Source organism: Felis catus, chromosome B4, assembly GCF_018350175.1.
Source record: "Felis catus isolate Fca126 chromosome B4, F.catus_Fca126_mat1.0, whole genome shotgun sequence".
Classification (NCBI taxonomy): Eukaryota; Metazoa; Chordata; class Mammalia; order Carnivora; family Felidae; genus Felis; species Felis catus.
Genome location: NC_058374.1, coordinates 77,536,817 through 77,557,643, shown reverse-complemented (window position 1 = coordinate 77,557,643; position 20,827 = coordinate 77,536,817). Strand labels below are relative to the sequence as shown.

The window sequence follows — 20,827 nt, the reverse complement described above, 5'->3', positions numbered from 1 at the left end:
CTTCCTTTCTTTGTGGGATCACGCCCATCCGCAGAGGTAGGCAGCCGCCAAAATGACCTCCAATCCTCCTTCTCCTGGTAGTCACACCCTTGTTTAATCATTGCCCCCCCCCCCCCAACACTGCCTATAGGGTTAGCTGGATTTAGTGACATGTTTCTAGCATATAGAAAGTGGCAGAGGTAATGGGCCATCCTTTCCAAGATTAGGTTATAGAAAGATTGTGACTTGCTCTTTTAAAAAAAAAAATTTGGGGGCGCCTGGGTGGCTCAGTCGGTTAAGCCACCAACTTCGGCTCAGGTCATGATCTCGCGGTCCGTGAGTTCGAGCCCCGCATCGGGCTCTGTGCTGACGGCTCAGAGCCTGTTTCAGATTCTGTGTCTCCCTCTCTCTCTGCCCCTCCCCCGTTCATGCTCTGTCTCTCTCTGTCTCAAAAATAAATATACGTTAAAAAAAAAAGAAAAAAAATTTTTTAAATGTTTATTTCTGAGACAGAGCATGAGCAGGGGAGGGGCAGAGAGCGAGGGAAACACAGAATCCCAAGCAGGCTCCAGGCTCCGAGCTGTTAGCACAGAGTCCAATGCGGGGCCCGAACTCACAAACCGTGAGATCATGAAGTCGGTCGCTCAACCGACTGAGCCACCCAGGCGCCCCGTGACTTGTTCTTGACGTTCTCTCTACCTATCTTGCTCTGAGGGACGCTGGCCGCCATGTTGTGAATTGCTCTGTGGAGTGGCTCCTAGCAGTAGCCAGTGAGGAACTGAAGTCCTTGATTTGATGGCCCGGGAAGAACCAAATCCTACTGCACCACACGAGGGGGCTGGGGGGCAGATCTCCCCCTGGTCAAACCTTCAGATGAGAGCACAGTTCTGGCTAACACCACAGCTGCAACCTCATCAGAGACCTTACGGAAGAGGATTAGCAAGCCACACTCAAGGTTCATGCCCCACAGAAACTGTGAGATGATTTTTTATTGTTTTAAGGCACTGAGTGTTTGGAATAATTTGTTATGCAGCAACAGGGAATACATCTTGTTTCTCTTACCTTTGAAGGAGGATGAGAGCATTAGTGCTGGGGCTGTGTCTAGGGCTTGGGGTTGGTTGGTTGGCTGTGTGGGGGAAGGCAGATGTCAGGGCTGAGTAGGTCTGGAGTTGGGCCAAGTTTTATTCTTCCTAGTTGTGCCCGAGGGCTCCACTTGGGGCGCATGTGAAGCCCAGAAATCTTTTTAATAGAAATTTTTTGCGAAGCAGACTTTATTATTTTTTTTTCTAAAAAATTTTTTTTTCAACGTTTATTTATTTTTGGGACAGAGAGAGACAGGGCATGAACGGGGGAGGAGCAGAGAGAGAGGGAGACACAGAATCGGAAACAGGCTCCAGGCTCTGAGCCATCAGCCCAGAGCCTGACGCGGGGCTCGAACTCCCAGACCACGAGATCGTGACCTGGCTGAAGTCGGACGCTTAACCGACTGCGCCACCCAGGCGCCCCTCGATGTAGACTTTAAATAATAACAACAGTGTAAATATCCACATACCTACCACCTCGTTCACTATTTTTGTTTTACTGAATATTTAGTCCATATAAAAGAATATTTATTTATTTATTTATTAAATGTTTATTTTTGAGAGAGAGATTGCACACAAGAGATGGGGAGGGCAGAGAGAGAGGGAGACAGAGGATCCGAAGCAGGCTCCGTACTCCCGATGCAGGGCTCGAACCCATGAACCATGAGATCATGACTTGAACCCAAGTCCGACGCTTAACTGACTGAGCCACCCAGGGGCCCCTAAAGAAGAACATTTATAGTAGAATTTATGTACAGTTTAAAGAACACTGTACAAGGATACAAGGATACCCACTTAAGAAAAAGAACGTTATTGTTACTTTTGAATCCGCTGCGTATCCCTCCCTGATTCTTTGCCTTTCTCTTTCCTTTAGAAGGAAATGTTCTGAATTTTGTGCTTGTTATTCCATTGGTTCTCTTTATAAACCTGGGGGTACAGGATGGTAGCCATTAGCTACAGATGATAATTTAAATTTACATTTAATTAAATAAGCATCCAGTTGATCAGTCATGTTGACCATATTTTAAGCGCTTAATAGCCACCTATGTCTAGTGGTTACCATATTGGACAGCAAAGTTCTAGAGTATTTACACCATTGCAGAGCTCCATTGGACAGCTCTGCTCTCCACAGTATGTTGTCTAGTTTTGCATGTTTTTGAACTTTACATAAGTTGCATCATACATTGAGTTTTCTTTTGCAGCTAGCTTTATTTTATTTGTATTAGGTTCTTGACTTTCACTCATGTGGCTATCTATGATTATAATTCATGGATTGTACCATACACCTACTGGGAATATGACACAATGGGTTTATCTATTTTGGAATCCAGTATCCCTAGAAGGCATTTATGACATCACTCTTTCTTGGATTTGTTGATATTTCTAGGCCAAGTGGTTCATCTGCACCTTTTTTTCAAATTGTCGCCAATCTCCAAAAAATATTCCAATGTATTTATTGAAAGAAATCAACATATAAGTGCATTCACTCAGTTCAAACCCATGTTGTTCAAGGACCAACTGTACTTTCTCTGCATCTGTGGCTTGTCTTTTCATTGTCTTCAACTTGTCTTGCACAGAGCAGAAATTTTTAATTTTAATGAAGTCCAGTTTATCGATTCTTTCTTTCATATATAATGCCTTTGGTGTTCACCTAAAGTCATCACCAAATCCAAGGTCATCTATGTTATTCTCCTATGTTCTAAGACTTTTATATACTTCTGTGTTTTACATTTATGTCTGTGATCCATTTTGAGTTAATTTTTGTGAAGGATGTAAGGTCTGTGTCTAAATTCCTTTTTTTTTTTTTTTTTCATGTGGATGTCTAATTGTCTCAGTACCACTTGTTGAAAAGACCATCTTTGCTCTCTCGTTAAAGATCAGTTGACTATATTTGTGTGGGTCTATTTCTGGGCTCCCTGTTCTCTTCCAATGAAGTATTTGTGTGTTTGTTTTGCCAATACACCCTGTCTTGATTACTGTAGCTTTATAGCATTGTCTTGAAGTCAGGTACCATTAGTCCTCCAACATTCTTCTTCTCCTCCAATATCGTGTAGTCTATTCCGGGTCTTTTTACTCTCTGTATAACCTTTAGAATCAGTTTGTTGATATCCACAAAATGCTGGGATTTTGACTGAGCTTGCACTGAATCTATAGACCAAGGTGGGAATCCTGACAATATTATCTTTCTGTCCATTAACATGGCATATTACTTAGTTCTTTGATTTCTTTTATCAGAGTTTTGTAGTTTTCCTCATATAGCTCTTATACATATTTTTGTTAGACTTATACCTAAGTACTTCATTTTGGGGGCCGGTTAATGTAAATAGTATTGTATTTCAAATTCCAGTTGTTCATTGCCGGTATGTAAGAGAGCAATTGACTTTTGTATATTAACCTCGTACCCTGCAATGCTGCTGTATTCACTTATTTATTCCAGGAGTTTCTTTATTGAATCTTTTGGATTTTCTGCATAGATAATCATGTCCTCTGCAAATACAGTTTTATTTCTTCCATCTTAACCTGTATACCTTTCATTTCCTTTTCATATTTCATTAGCTAGGACTTAACAGTACAATGTTGAAAAGCAGTGGTGAGAGGGGACATTTTGCCTTGTTCCGGACTATAGTGGGAAAGCTTTGGGAGTTTCTCCGTAGTAAGTATGAGGATAGTTGTAGGTTTTTTAGTAGATGTTTATCACGCTGAGGAAGTTCCCCCTCTTGTTTACTAGGTTTTGTTTTTTTTTTTAAATCAGGAGTGTTGAATTTTGTCATATGCTTTTTCTGCATCTATTGTTATATGATTTTTCTTCTTCAGCCTGTTGCAATGGCTTAGTTTTATCTTATTTATTTTATTTATTTATTTATTTATTTATTTATTTATTTATTTATTTTTTGAGAGAGAGAGAGAGAGAGAGAGAGAGAGAGAAAGTATGTGTGTGAGCAGGGAAGGGGCAGAGAGAGGGAGAGAGAAACCCAAGCAGGTTCTGTGCTGACAGCAGATTTGCTGACAACAAATACTGATGTGGGATTTGATCCCATGAATGATGAAATCATGACCTGAGCTGAAATCAGGAGTCAGACCCTCACCCCACTGAGCCAGGCAGGTGACCTGTGATGGATTGATTTTAAAATGTTGAACCAGCCTTGCATCCCTAGGATAAATACTACCTGGTCACGGTCTACTACAGTTCTTTTTATATATACATTGTTGGATTTGACTTGCTAATATTTTGAGAATTTTTGCATTTGTGCATGAGAAGCATTGTTCTGTTTTCTTAGAATATCTTTGTCTGGGAGGCACCTGGATGGCTCAGTCAGTTAAGCGTCCGACTTCGGCTCAGGTCATGATCTCGCAATTTGTGGGTTTGAGCCCCGCATCGGGCTCTGTGCTGACAGCTCGGAGCCTGGAGCCTGCTCCGGATTCTGTGTCTCCCTCTCTCTCTGCCCTGCCCCACCTTGTGCTTTGTTTCTCTCTCTCTCAAAAACAAATAAACATTAAAAAATTAAAAAAAAAAAGAATATCTTTGTCTGGTTTTGGGTTTAGGGTAACTCATGAAATGAGTTAGGAATTATTTCTTCTGTTTATACCGTCTGAGAGAGATTGTGGAGAATTGGTTTAATTTAGTTACTATAATTATAATTCCTTAAGTGTTTGGTAGAATGCACCAGTGAACCCATTCAGGTATACTGTTCTCTATTTTTTTTAATTTATTTAAAAAAAATTTTTAATGTTTGGTTTTGAGACAAAGAGAGTGCGAGTGGGGGAGGGGTCAGAGAGAGGCGGGGGGATGGGTCAGACTCCGAAGCAGGCTCCAGGCTCCAAGCTGTCAGCACAGAGGCCGACATGGGGCTCAAACTCAAGAACAGTGGGATCATGACCTGAGCTGAAGTTGGTCGCTTAACTGACTGAGCTACCCAGGAGACCCTAATTTTTTAAGTTTATTTATTTATTTTGAGAGAGGCAGTGCAAGTAGGGGAGGGGCAGAGAGAGAGGGAGAGGGAGAGAATCCCAAGCAGGCTCTGCACTGCCAGCATGGAGCCTGATGCGGGGCCAAATCCATGAACTGCAAGATCATGACCTGAGCCAAAGACAGATGCTCAACCGACTGAGCCACTCAGGTGTCCCAGTCCTTTCTATTTTGGAAGGTTATTCATTATTGATTCAATTTCCATAATAAATAGAGACCTAATTCAGATTGACTGTTTTTCCCTGCATGCGTTTTGTCAGATTGTGCCTTAAGGAATTGGTCCACTTCATCCGGGTTATCAAGTTTGTTGGCACAGAGTTGTTCAGAATATTCCTTTCTTCTTTCTTTTAACGTCGATGAGTTCAATAATGATGTCCCCTCTTCCCATTTTAATAATAATTTGTGTTTCTTTTTTTCTTAACCTGTTTAGAGTCTTCTCAATTTTATTGATCTTTTAAGAGAACCAGCTTTGGTTTCATTGATTTTCTCCACTGGTTTCCTGTTTTCGATTTCACAGATTCTAATTTTTATTTTTTTCATCTGCTTACTTACAGCTGAATCCAACAATGTCTGTGTTTTGTCCTTTTTTTGTGACTTGCTTAGGATGTACTTTATATGACTTAAGAAATCCTTCCCTAAGTTGAGGTTTTAAAGGTATTCCTTACATTGTCTTCTAAAGGTTTCATAGTTTTTGTCTCCCGTATTTAAGTTTTCCATCCACTTGGAATTGATTTTTGTGCATGGTGTGAGGTATGCATCCAATTTCCATTTTCCTATGTGAATAACCAGTACTTCCAGCACCCCTTATTGACTTTTTTAAACTTTTTGTATGGAAAAATCATACATGTATATATACAAAAATAGAATAAACCTGACAATTATAATTTCATGGCCAATCTTGCTACCTTTATATCCCTATCTACTTTCCCCCACCACCAAAATTATCTTGCAGTAAATTCCAAAAATTATGTACTTTTATATATAAACATTTTTTATTCAAAAATACAAGGAATTTTAAAACATAATTGCAACACCAATATCATACTTAAAATAAGAATTCTTTAATAGCAACCCATTAAATAAATCCAGCATTACCCTGATACCCCAAAACAGACAAAGACATTTTAAGAACATAATACTGCAGACCAATATCCCTCATGAATGAAAATCTTCAATAAAACATTAGTAGATCAAGTCCAGAATTAATAAAATGATTATACATCGTGACCAAGCGATAGTTCTCTGGAGAATGCAGGACTGGTTCAATATTAGGAAATCAATTAATAAAATCTATCATCTAAACAAATAAAGAAAAGCCACATGGGGTGCCTGGGTGGTTCAGTCGGATAAGCAACTGACTCTTGATTTCCGCTCAGGTCACGATCTCACAGTTCGTGAGTTTGAGACCCACGTGGGACTCCACACTGATAGTGCCGAGCCTGCTTGGGATTCTCTCCCTCTCTCTCTCTCTGCCCCTCCTTGCTCACTCGTGCTCTCTCTCAAAATAAATAAATAAACATTTTTTAAAAAGCCACATGATGAGGGGCACCAGGGTGGCTCAGTCGGTTGACTGTCCAACTTCGGCTCAGGTCACGATCTCGCGGTCTGTGAGTTCGAGCCCCACATCAGGCTCTGTGCTGACAGCTCGGAGCCTGGAGCCTGCTTCGGATTCTGTGTCTCCCTCTCTCTCTGCCCCTTCCCTGCTTGTGCTCTCTCAAAAATAAACATAAAACATTAAAGAAAAAGCCACATGATGATATCAGTGGATGTAGAAAAAGCATTTGATGAAATTCAACATCTGTCCTTGATAGAAAAAATCTCCTGGATTAGGAACAGAAGGAAACTCTCCTAACATGAGAAGTGGCTTCTATAAACAAAACAAAACAAAACTCCTACAGCTAATATTATACTTAATATTAAAAGACCGAGTGGTTTCCCCGTTAAGACTGGGAGAAATTAAGAATGAAAGAGGTCCACTCTTACCAATCCTATTTAACACTGTACTAGAAATCCTAGGCAGTAAAATAAAGCAAGATAAGTTAAAGGCATATCGGTTTTAAAGATATAAAACTATCTCTATGCACAGATGACATTATCTACATTGAGCCCACTCCTTCTGTCCCCAGGGCCCCAGCAATCTACCAAACAAACAAACAAACAAACAAAAAAACCCTCCTAGAATAAGTGAATGTAGCAAGGTAAGGGGACACAAGGCCTCTTCCTATATCCTAGCCAGAAACAATTGGAAACTGAAGTTTAAACATTTTAAATCGCTATAAGAAAAAAAGAAAAAGTAGTAGTAATTAGGTATAAATCTCACAAAATACATGCAGAGTCTCTATGCCAGAAGAACAAAAACAAAAGGGAAGGGAAGGGAAAGAAGGAAAAAGAAGAGAAAGAAAATCTGAGAAAGAAAATCTAAGGAAGAAAATTGAAACAGGTTTAAATAAATGGAGATACATGGTGCTTATGCACTAGAAGCCTCAGTATTGTTAAGGTGTCAGTTCTTCCCCAATTGATCTATATATAGGTTAAATACAACCCAATCAAAACCCAGCAGGATTTTTTTTTTAATATAGATATAGGCAAGTTGATTCTAGAATTTATATAGAAAGGCAAAGGGACCAGAATAGCCAAAGCAATTTTAATGGGGAAAAAAGGAAAAACAAAAACTAAAACTCGAAGAATTCGTACGGATTTCAAGACTGACAATAAAGCTATAGTAACCAAGGCAGCGTGGTTTTGGTGAAAGGATAGACACATAGATCAATGGAATATAGTCGTTTGAAACGAATCCTTTGAAAAACTTTTGGACTTATTTTAGTGCTTAATATATGGTTCTCTTTTTATAAACACTCTTATGTGTTTGAAAAGAACTACTTTTAGCTTTGTATTCTACACCAAATTTCGATTAGAAGATGCACATTTTTCACGTTTAAACATTTCTGAAATCAGAATGATCTGGCTCTCGAGGGCATTTCATACTTTCACTGGCGGTGGTTTTTCTTCCTTATGGGTACTTGAGATAATAGGGTGTCTTACTATCAATGGTGGCTTATGATTGATGAAATTCAGTATATTAGGTCAAGCTTTTTAATTCTTCAAATCAATGTCTTTACTGATTGTTTTCATGTTTGGTTTTTTTTTTTTTTTTTTTTTTGGTATTACTTATGAGAGGGATGTTAAAAACTTACTAAGATTGTGTATTTTTCTTTCTCATTATCTTTCTACATTTTAACATCCTGATCCTGTATTAGTATGTGCCTACAAGTTCAGATGTATTTTATCTTCCAGGTGAATTGAATCTTTTATCATTTCATAGTGACCGTCTTTGTCCCAAGTAATATTTTTTTCTTTAAAGTCTATTTTGTCCAATATAAATGTAGCTATATCAGTACTTTCCTTTGGCTATTTTTTGACTGGTATAACTTTTTCCATATTTTTCCTTTCAACCTTCTGTATCCTCATGTTTTTATTTTTTATTTTAATTAAAAATTTTTTTATTGTTTATTTGGGGGGGGGGGCTGGGGAGGGGCAGAAAGAGAAGGAGACACAGAATCTGAAGCAGGCTCCAGGTTCTGAGCTGTCAGCACAGAGCCTGACGTGGGACTTGAATTCATGAGCCATGAGATCATGACCTGAGCTGAAGTTGGACACTTAACCAACTGAGCCATCCAGGTGCCCCTATTGTAATTTTTTTAATGTTTGTTTATTTTTGAACGAGACTGCACCCAAGTGGGGTAAGGGCAGAGGGAGAGGAAGACACAAAATCCGAAGCAGGCTCCAGGCTCTGAGCTGTCAGCACAGCTGTTATTTTGTAAATAACATATAGCTGGATTTTGTTTTCTAATTCAACATGGCAATCTTTAGTATTTAACTAAAACACCCAGTGCATTTACATTTATCGTGATTACTGATGCATAAAGATTTCTACCGTTTTACTTTGGGCAATTTGTCCTGCCTGTTTCTTTTCCCTCCTTTCCTGTTTTCTTTTGGATTGACGAGTGTTTTCCAGTAAGTATAGAATTCTAGATTTTTTTTTTTAATGTTTATTATTTTTGAGAGAAAGCACTCAGAGAGAGAGGGAGACAGAGACTCTGTGATGATGGCAGACAGCCCAATGCGGGGCTTGAACCCACTAACTGAGATCATGACCTGAAGTTGGACAGTCAACTGAGTCACCCAGGTGTCCCTAGATATTGTACTATTATGTACAGTGACACAGAGAAAACCAGAGGGCTCTTTTGTCATTTCCCCAAGTAGTTTGAGTTTGTGAAAGACCATGTTTCTTTTTTTTTTTTTTTTTTTTTTTTTTTTTTGGTATCTTCATCAAGCACAATGTTTTGTACAGTTAATTCATAAAAATTGCATTTGATTACTTATGATGGTAAAGAGTAGTGGGCAAAAAAGGAATGTGGCCTTTTTTCTTTTTGAAATTCTGTCTACATCCATTTTTGTTTAGCATTTTGTAAACTTAACCCAAGTGTTACTTGCACAATGTTTCCTTAATTAAAAAAAATTTGGGGGCAGGGGCAAGCATTGTTTTCCCAGATGTGATATTAAGTATCTGTTGCCAGTGGAAAAAAATCTTTGATGCTGCTTTTCCCCCCCAAAACAACATATTAAATTACCATAGATAAAATCCCAAATTTTCTTTGGTGTTCTTGACCTTTCATTTAGAGAACGGTACATCAGTAAGGTATCACTTATGAACTTCTAAAAGAGACACTATCTTCTAACGTGTTATTTATGGATTCATGTAATAAACATAAAAACGTGAACTAGGGGCGCCTGGCTGGCTCAGTCAGTAGAATCTATGACTCCTAATCTCAGGGTTGTAAGTTTGAGCCCTATGTTGGGTTTAGGGATTACTTTAAAAAATAAAATCTTAAAAAATAAAAAACATGGACTCGAGGGGGGAAATTGGATTAGGCTTCAGAAAATGATCTGAAGTAAAGATAACTAAAACATTTATTATTATGAATGGTAGGTGTATAAGGATTTTGTGTTAAACTTGTGTAGTTTTTTATATAGTTTTAGGTTTGTAAAACTGTGATTTTAAAATGGAGGTTGCCATCTAGTGGACACATTTAAGTAGAACTTTAAAAATCTTTGTGGGGCGCCTGGGTGGCGCAGTCGGTTGGGCGTCCGACTTCAACCAGAGGTCACAATCTCGCGGTCCGGGAGTTCGAGCCCTGCGTCAGGCTCTGGGCTGATGGCTCAGACCCTGGAGCCTGTTTCAGATTCTGTCTCCCTCTCTCTCTGCCCCTCCCCTGTTCATGCTCTGTCTCTGTCCCAAAAATAAATAAACGTTGAAAAAAAAATTAAAAAAAAAATCTTTGTAAAGATACAATGGAACAAAGCTTTTTACATTTCTTCAACAACACAGATACGAAAGAAGGTCCATCCTGGTGGTTAAGACCAAAAACTTTGGAGTTGAGCCACACCTAGGTATGAATCCTAGATTTGTTGTACAAGTAGAGACTACTGGGCTTTTTGGTAAATGAGATTAGTGCCCTTTTATTTTTAAAATTTTTTAAGTAAACTCTACACACCCAACACGAAGCTTGAACTCACAACCTTGAGATCAAGAGCTGCATGCTCCTTCTACTGAGCCAGCCAAGCAACCCAAGACTATTTTTTTTCTTCTTTAAATTAAGTTTTTAATGTGTATTTTTCAGAGACAAAGAACATGAGCAGAGGAAGGGTAGAGAAGAGAGGGAGACACAGAATCTAAAGCAGCCTCCAGGCTCTGAGCTGTCAGCACAGAGCCCGACGAGGGGCTCAAACTCACAAACTGTGAGATCATGACCTGAGTGAAGTCGGACACTTAACCGACTGAGCCACCCAGGAGTCCTTCTTTTTTTTAATGTTTATTTTTGAGAGAGAGAGAGAGAGAGAGAGACAGAGCGTGAGTGGGGGAGGGGCAGAGAGAGAGGGAGACACAGAATCTGAAGCAGCCTCCAGGCTCTGAGCTGTCAGCACAGAGCCCGATGCGGGGCTCGAACTCCTGAGCTATGAGATCATGATCTGAGCCGAAGTTAGACGCTCAAACTGAGACACCCAGGTGCCCCAAGACTACTATTTTTGATTGAATGGTCAGATATTATTAGGTTTAAGTCTCAGATCCCTAATTATTAATACTTCTATAATCTTAGGCAAGTTAACAAGCTCACAGGATGACACATATCTACATTCCACAAGAGTTGTAACACTGCCTCATTCATCACTTTCCCTAGTAAAGCTTGATGTATAAGAGGCCTTTAATAAATATCTGAACAAATGAATGAATGAATGAATGAATGAATGGCTTTACTTTAATACAGCTTCTGGGTACATTTACTAAGCTTGCTGCACTCAGTAGATATTAAAGAAATGGTACTACTGTGTATATTATGTATATAGGAAACTGAATTTGTAACAATTTAAGCTTATACATATTTACATAAGTTACCAGTTAAAAACTGTTATATATACTTATGGGAGGCAGCAAACTATATCTGTCAGTTTTAAGGAAAAGGATTCCAATCATGAAATGATAAAGACTTGATCTCTAACACCTGTTTGCTACAAAGAAACTTACACTGACACAAGGGGACAGAGTTATCAGAATGGGTCTTTTAACAAATGTTAGGGACACCTGGGTGGCTCAGTGGATTAAGCGTCGGACTCTTGGTATTGGCTCAGGTCATGATCTCACAGTTCACGGGTCCCATCCTAGCTGACAGTGCGGCGCCTGCTTGGGATTCTCACTCTCCCTCTCTCTGCCCCTCCCCAACTCATGTGCGGGTACTTTCTCAAATAAACTTAAAAAAAAAAATGGCCTAGGCCTCCTCTAAATGACTATCCCTCAAGACTCTTGCCAGGGGTGGCTGGGTGGTGCAGTCGGTTGGTTAAATGACCGACTCTTGATCTTGGCTTAGGTCACGATCTCAAAGTTTGTGGGTTGGAGTCTCGCTTTGGGCTGTGAGCTGGCATAGAGCCTGCTTGGGATTCCCAGTCTCCTCTGCCCCTCCCCTGCTCATGTGCATGCACACTCACTCTCAAAATAAACAATAAAAAAATTCTTGCCAAACTCTGCCTAGGATAGGCTTCTGAATTCCACAACCTTGAGGGAAGCGTTCCTTTGTTTTATAGTAAAAACCAGCAGTAGTTATTAAAAATAAAAACCTGGGGCGCCTGGGTGGCTGTCTGTTAAGCATCCAACTTCGGCCCAAGTCATGATCTCACGGTTCGTGAGTTTGAGCCCTGCATCGGGCTCTGTGCTGACAGCTTTCTCAGGGCCTGGAGCCTGCTTCGGCTTCTCTTTCTCTCTCTGCCCCTCCCCCATTTGCACTCTCAGTCTCTCAAAAATAAATAAATGTAAAAAAAATAATAAAAACCTACTTTGTATAACAAATGTAATTAGAGTTTCATATGCTTTGACATTGTTTCACTATAACCTGTGACTTTTCCTTTAAATCAAGCCCTTGGTCAAATTTCACTCACTTTATATCGTTTTTACAGCATCTTTTCTGGGAATTTGAACTGCCATTAAAACTATGTAGTTACAAGCCATAAACATTTATTCTTATATCATTTCTATGTCCATGTTTTTTAACTGGAGAAAAACACAGATTTAAACAGTAACTTCAATGTAATAATTGCTAAATGAACCAAAACACGGTTGATCCTTGACCAACACAGGTGTCAAATGCATGGGTCCACATATACATGGATTTTTTTCAGTAACAGTACTGGAAATGTATTTTCTCTTGTGATTTTAGTATTTTCTTGAGCTTTATTCTAAGAATGCAATATATGACACATGGAACATACAAAGTATATGTTGACTGTTAGTGGTAAGGTTGCTTCTGGTCAACAGTAGGTTTGTATTCTTAGGGAATCAAAAGTTGTACATTGATTTTTGACTGCAACAGAAGTCTATGCCCCTGACCCCTGCATTGCTTAAGGGTCAACTGTAGTTAAGATTTGCAAAGCTCCAACAGGTGCCATTCATAGTACAGTAAAACTAAAGGGGTATCTTAATTTATATACTCAAGACTGTTGATGGACAATAATTATTTCCGTAATAAACGGATAATATATGTAAAATAGAAAACTAAGCCAATGAAATAATTTCACTGGCCTATTGAACTTTTGGAGTGTAATTTCAGGTTTGGACTATAATCACTTTTAAGATTTCATAAGCCCCTTCTTGGATTCAAGTTAGAAAAACTTCTTGAGGGTCGCCTGGGTGGCTCGATGGGTTAAGCATTCCACTTCAGCACAGATTGTGATCTCAGTTCATGGGTTCACGTCCCACGTTGGGCTCTGTGCTGACAGCTCAGGGCCTGGAGCCTGCTTCAGATTCTGGCTCCCTCTCTCTCTGCCCCTGCCCCACTTGTGCTCTGTATCTCTCTCTCTCAAGAATAAAGAAACATTGGGGCGCCCGGGTGGCTCAGTTGGTTAAGTACCCAACTTCAGCTCAGGTCATGATCTCGCGGTTTGTGAGTCTGAGCCCCACATCAGGTCCTGTGCTGACAGCTCAGAGCCTGGAGCCTGCTTCAGATTCTGTGTCTTTCTCTGCCCCTCCCCTGCTTGCTCTCTCTCTCTCTTGAAAATAAAAAATAAACCATAAAAAAAAAAATTAAAAAACCAACCTCTTGGAAGATAATCTGGTATGCATTTATGGATTCAGTAGTAGCTTGCTCATGCCTGTTACATATTGCTAGCCTAACTTGATTTAGTTGAAAGCAAGGCCCTACACCAGAAGTCTGCAGGCAGTGTTAAGTTTATAAATGTTTGTGGATGTCCACCTGTTAAGGCATTAAAAGCTAAAGGATCTCTATGGCAGCCAAACATTAACAAATACTCTCTTAAAATCTTGTAAAATACCCTATGTATAATGTAACCTTTTAAAATACTCTTGGTATAACACACTGACCCCATACCTCCTCATGTTCTTTGGGCCTAATGGGCCTGAGACTCTTGGCTTCATATCAAATAATAAGTGATATAAGTAATCCTACTGGTGATCAAACTTTTTTTTCTTTTCATAAACTGCCAAATCAACAGAGTCTCATTTAAAAAATACTGTTAATGGAGTTTTTCATTAAGATTACACAAATTTGTCAATTGTGTTGAGATTTCCCCATTACAGGTTCCTTAACCATAAACAATTGCAGAACAAAAAAATTAGCTACTTTTAGTTTATTATAATTGGTTCTGACTGAATCAAACACCTAAAGATATCCGCCCTTAAAACAGGCTGTGTAGGGGCACCCAGGTGGCTCAGTGGGTTGAGCATTTGACTCCGGCTCAGGTCAGGATCTTGCAGTTCGTGAGTTTGAGCCCCGCGTCAGGCTCTGTGCTGACAGCTCAGAGCCTGGAGCCTGTTTCAGATTCTGTGTCTCTCTGCCCCTTCCCCACTCATGCTCTCTCAAAAATGAATAAACGTTAAAAAAATTTTTTTTTAAAAACAAGCTGTGTAGACCAGAATTTTAAATTTATCCTCTATTTTAAAACTAGAAAGGTCCTGTAGTTAGTATAATTAACAGAATGGCCATCAGGAAGCTTGCTGTTCACATAACAATATATTTTACATTCAGCAAACTTAATTTTATCAAATATCCTTTAATTTCACAGACAACAATATGATACATATTGTGTAAGAAGCGCACAATAGTTCTGCAGTACAATTTCAGAGTGTATACAAACTGGAATACAGAGGTTAAACACTGGGGTACGGATGGCTTTCTTGAGCTTTGGGTAAACTGCATACAAAACTTGCAATTCAAATATTAGCCAATCTGGAAACTTTACTTCTCATAATATAAAAATGATACTTTTGAGATGCAAAATATTTTTTTTTTTTACTAAACTATATAAACATTTAAAATAATTAAAAACTCAACTTTAGAATTTATAAAGATTAGCTATAAAAATATATCGGCAGTCACTTTTCTTAGAAATGTACCATTCACTACATTACAAAATAGTCTCTAACATAAAATTGCCTTAATAACCATACGATTTTAGAATCTGATAAACCTTACATTAAATTGATTATAAAATCCTCTTGGAAAACTTTGGTATGTATCTTCAGAAGATTTTTAAAAAATACTCTGATATCTCAAGGGCCTGTAAACATTCCATTCTATTAAAGCACAACAGAATAGGTAATGTATATTCAACTGCATACAGAATATAGAATCAAAAAACAATTTATTATATATTTGTAGAAAATCTCCATTCCCAGAGTAACCAAAAAACAAACTATTTAAAAGTATCAAACTTTTAAACAGAAGTTCTCTTTCCATCCTGATAAAAAATGTTACAAAATCACCATACTCCATTCATGTACCTTAAATGCCTTTGAGGACAAAGCCTCAAAAACAGTTAAACCCAAGTCTCAAAACCCCTCTCAAGTCCAAGAAACAAACTTTAAAAAACCCATTTCAACGATCTGACGATAGAACAAGTATACGTAATCAGAACACATAATTTATATATTTAGTTATGTATTAGCTTTTCTATTTGTAATTTAAAATTTATTGGCAGAAATAAAACACTCACGCGCGCGCACACACACAAAGTGAAAAAGGTAAATTTTAGGAAACAGTAAGAAATGCAAACCTACAGGGTAAACTGATTTTAAAAATAATTTACCAAATTTCATCTTCTCTGGCGCTTTTGGGTTATTGTCATTTAGGAAATTCAAATTGGTGTGAGAGCTCACTTCCCTCTTCTTGAGTGGGTTTCATTTTTCCAGGGCTTCCACCTGTGCTAGTGACTTCCTTGAGGTCATTTTCCACTTTATCTTCTGTCACCAGATCTCTTGCATAAGATTATCTTTGAGTTGCAAAAGCCTAAATAAAAAGCTTCATTTTTGACCTTTTAATTTATAAAACTCCACTAAAAAGAAAAGAAATCCATCTAATTTTTAGGCAAGTCTGCAAAAATATTTTCTTTCTTAATCAAACACTTTTATGAGAATAAAGATCCTTCAAAGTTTTTAACTCTTCTATTAGAGTTTTATTTTGATTTTCCAAGACTGCAACTCGATTTTCCAGGCATTTCACATATTCTTTCTTCTTTCTGCGACATTCTCGAGCAGCTTCTCTAAATATAGGCATTAAAAACCAGTGTTAGAAAAAAAGTTCACATTCTTTAAATGGTAAATGCACCTCGGTAATCCTCCCTGGTCATCTCTCTACATCTCTACAGAACCAAAATACATAGATCTTAAGTGCAGAATTCAATCTGTTTTGGCAAATGCACATACCTATATAACCCCCCACACTTATCAGGACATAGAACTTCTTTGTTGTCCCAGAAAGTTGCCTCGTGCCCATTCCCGGTCAGTTCTCTCCCCAAACAACTAATGTTCAGATTTTTACCACCACAGATGAAGATTTTCCTATTCTAGAACCTCAAATAACAGAATCATACAGTATGCGCCCTTGTGTCTGGTCTCCTTTCACTCAGTATACTTTTGAGGCTCATCGATGTTGCTTCGAGGTGGTTTGTTCCTTACTGTTGCTGAGTGTATTCCATTGTGTGACCATCACCATAGTGTATTGATCTATTCCTTGGGGCTGTTTCTCATTTTAGCTGCTATGCATGTTCTTAACACCAGTTTCTTTGTGAGCATATGTCCCAAAACCAAGGAGTGAAATTTATGGGTCCTATGGCTTTTGACACTGTTTCTTCAATTTTTATTTAAGTTTTAATTACAAACAGTGCTTGATACTCAGCTTTGTAAATGTCCTCTTAGATTATTTCTGTGAAGTCACATACATGTATCCCATATGTAGAGAGGTATTATTTTGAGTATTTTTTATATTATGTACTGTAGGTATTATCTGCAACTTGTTTTTACACTGTTTTATTTTAATGATGTTTCCAAGTAGGTATAGATCCTTGTCATGTATACTTTATTGTTAATTCATTTTCATCCCTAACTACTAGTGAGATTGAACATCTTTTCAAAAGCCTATTGGTCTTTTGGATCTTTTTTTTTTTTTTTTTAAATTTTTTTAATGTACGTTTATTTTTGCGACAGAGACAGAACATGAACGGGGGAGGGTCAGAGAGAGAGGGAGACACAGAATCCGAAGCAGGCTCCAGGCTCTAAGCTATCAGCACAGAGCTCGACACGGGGCTTGAACTCACGGACCGTGAGATCATGACCTGAGCCGAAGTCGGACAGTTAACCGACTGAGCCACCCAGGCGCCCCGGTCTTTTGGACCTCTTATGTAAACTGCCTATTCATACCCTTTTTCCATTCATACCTTTTCCTGTTTTACGATGAGAAATTATAAAGACAACCTAAGAACTCTGTGTGCATTATACATATTAATCCTTTATCTGTTTTTATATTATTTCCTTTTTAAAAGTTTATTTATTTTGAGAGAGGAAGAGAGAGAGAGAGTGCGAGCAGGGGAGGGGCAGAGAGAGAGAGAGGGAGAGAGAGAACCCCAAGCAGGCTCTGAGCTGTCAGCATGGAGCCTGACACAGGGCTCAAACCCACAAACCATGAGATCATGACCTGAGCTGAGCTGAAGAGTCAGATGCTTAACCAACCAAGCCACCCAAGCGCCCCTGTTTTTATATATTATTTTCTAATCTATCATTTGACTTCTCATATTTTTATATCTTATACCATAAATGCTTCTTTTTTAGTCTTTTTCTTGGCTTAGGTTAAAATTCCATGCACTGTATATTTCTCTCTTAATTTTAAAGATAATTTTATTGCTTAATTTTTCACAATTAAGTCTTTAATCCATTTGGAATTACTTTCATATGTGATATACAATAGAGGAGTCTAATTTTCTTTCAGATGCGGTGTCAGTTAACATTTATTAAATATGCCACCCTTTAGAAGTACTGTACTTAACTAGCATAAAAAGCTATTTCTGGGCTCTATCTTGTTTGCTAATGTTATTGTCTGCTCCTGTGCTGATACCAAGTTTTGATTACAGTGGTTTTAGAGAGTATGTTTTAATGCCTAATGGAACAAGTAACCTCTTCCTGTTCTTGACCATTCTAGAACACTTTTTTCTTTCATGTAAACTCTCATCTTATGTTGTCCAATTCCATGGAGATCTAAAGAGGTTCTAGTTTGAATCACATTAAATTTATGTGTATTTTAGGGGCACCTGGGTGACTCAACTGGTTAAGCATCTGACTCTTGGTTTTGGCTCAGGTCATGATCTCATGGTTTGTGAGTTTGAGCCCCACATTGGGCTCTGTGCTGACAGCGTGGAGCCTGCTTGGGATTCTCTGTCTCCCTCTCTCTCTGCCTCTCCCCTGCTCATTTTCTAGTTTTCTCTCAAAATAAATAAACTTAAATGTGATCTTCCTATTGAGTTTACTAAGAGTTTTATGATTTTTTGCCACTAATGCGAATATTACTTCCCATTATTATTTTCAAGATGGTAATTCATAGTAGAAAAACTTACTAAATTTCCTTATAAATCACTGTAATTAAAAAAATTTATTATGATATACTATACACACAAAAGACTGTATGTGGTGTAATGTTATGAAGCATAATAAATAAAATGAACACATGTAAACCCAACACCTGATTTAATAAGAGAACATATGATCTATACTGCTGAAGAAATTTCTGTGCTATTTCCTGATTCCGTACCCCTGCCTCTTGACCGGAAGCAATTACTAGCTTCAATCTTTTACTTATTTTCATGGTTTCAGTAATATTTATACATCTCTAAATTGTATATAATTTAGTTTGCTTATATTCTAAAAGTTATTTTAACGTTTATTTATTTTTGAGACAGAGACAGAGCATGAATGGGAGAGGGTCAGAGAGAGGGAGACACAGAATCCGAAACAGGCTCCAGGCTCTGAGCTGTCAGCACAGAACCCGATGCGGGGCTCGAACTCATGGGCTGTGAGATCATGACCCGAGCTGAAGTCGGCCACTTAACCGACTGAGCCACCCAGGCACCCCTAAAACTTATTTTAAAATATGACACTTTATGTATTCTGTTACAACTTGTTTTCACTTAACTTTATTTTCCTAATACTTATTCATGTTACAGTGATCAATCAATACACATGAACACTATCAGACTGAATAAAGACAACCAAAATTTATGTGTCCATTCTGTTACTATTTAGGTTGTTTCCTGATTTTTGTTGTTGTGAACATTTTTATGCATACTTCCTGCAAAAGTCTCAGTCACATACACAGAGTGAAACAGCTCATAGAGCATATCCAGGTCAATTGTACAAGATAAGGCCAATTAATCCAAAGTGACTGTACCAACTTTCACTGCCATAGGCAGTCTCTGAGTTTCACTGTTTCAAATCCTTGCCACTTCCTGGTTAGACTTTGAAGATTTTTGCCAATTCGGTGGGGATAAATGGTAACTAAATGTGTGGTATTAATTTGCATTTCTTTGATTACTGATTGATAAGGGTGAATAATCTTTCATACGATTATTAACCACTTGTGTTTTCTGAGAAATGCCTATTCATGTATTTTGCCAATTTTTCTTCCATTAGGTTGTACTTAATAACTTAGAAGATATTTTTGGTTTTTTCTAACAAATCTTTTTGTTGTTGTTAGATGTGTTTCAAGTATCTTCTATAGGGTTGGAGCTTGTATTTTCACTCTATAGATGAACAGAAATTATTAATTTTAATGAAGATTCATTAATCTTTTGTGTTAATGTTTGTGGGAGGGGTGTGCATTGTTTTAAGTTATCTTTTCCTAATCCTGAAACCATAAGAGTATATATTTTCACTTAAAAGTTTCAAAATTTCATCTTTCACATTTGTGTCTTTAATCTCTCTGCAATGATTTTGTGTATGGTGTGAGGAAGAAATCCAGTATTTTTTCATTTATCAATAATTATCCTAATACCATTTATTGAAGAGTCCCTCCTTCCCCCAATAATCTGTCCTGTGTCCATGGATCAGTTTCTGAGCTATTTCATTGGTCAATTTTTTTTTTTTTCCTCAATGCCACTATCACATTATTTCAATTACCACAGCTTTAAATAAAACTTGATATCTCCTCACCTTATTCTTGTCTGGAATATTTTGGCTGTTCTTGGCCCTTTACTCTTCTATAAATTTTAGTATCAACTTGTCAAGTTCTTCAAACAACCTGTTTAGGTTTTGATTGGAACTGCATTGAATCTATGGATCAATTGGGGGAAAAATAGTCATCTTTATAATACTGAGTTTCCATATCTATGGACATAGTATTTATTTCTCCATTTTATTTAGATCTTCCTTAAGGTCTTTCAAAGACATTGTACAATATTTTTCATAACTGTCCTGGAGATCTTTTGTTGTTAGATTTCTTCTCTGATATTTTGTTGATAACATAAATGGTGTCTTTTAAATAATTATTTACCAAACCATTACTGATGTAAAGAAATACGATTTTTGAATACTGGTGTTATATTTAGCAATGTTATAAATTCATTACTTCTAATAATTTTTCTGTAAGTCCATTTTAAAAAATAGGCAATTGGGGCGCCTGGGTGGCGCAGTCAGTTAAGCGTCCGACTCAGCCAGGTCACGATCTCGCGGTCCGTGAGTTCGAGCCCCGCGTCAGGCTCTGGGCTGATGGCTCAGAGCCTGGAGCCTGTTTCCGATTCTGTGTCTCCCTCTCTCTCTGCCCCTCCCCCGTTCATGCTCTGTCTCTCTCTGTCCCAAAAAATAAATAAACGTTGAAAAAAAAATTAAAAAAAAAAAAAGGCAATTATATAAAAAATAGTAGGTAAGGATTTCCTTTCATTTAAATCCTCATAATACCCTCTGTTCTTATTTTAC

General features: G+C 38.0%; 1 protein-coding gene across 15 annotated transcripts in view; it reads right to left on the bottom strand.

Moving 5' to 3' along the window:
* ATF1 (activating transcription factor 1) overlaps nt 1-20,827 on the bottom strand; it is a 116,813-nt gene that overhangs the window by 25,262 nt on the left and 70,724 nt on the right. For 3 of the 15 annotated variants that reach the window (XM_045061793.1, XM_019834924.3, XM_019834925.2), the window contains one exon: nt 14,624-16,131. The exons of 11 other annotated variants lie outside the window; for them this stretch is intronic. In XM_045061793.1, coding sequence (XP_044917728.1) covers nt 15,987-16,131 — 145 coding nt within the window. In that variant the 3' untranslated portion in view covers nt 14,624-15,986. Of the gene's footprint in view, nt 1-14,623; nt 16,132-20,065; nt 20,186-20,827 lie in introns of those variants that run through there. One more of the 15 variants, XR_002159731.3, reaches the window with a different exon arrangement.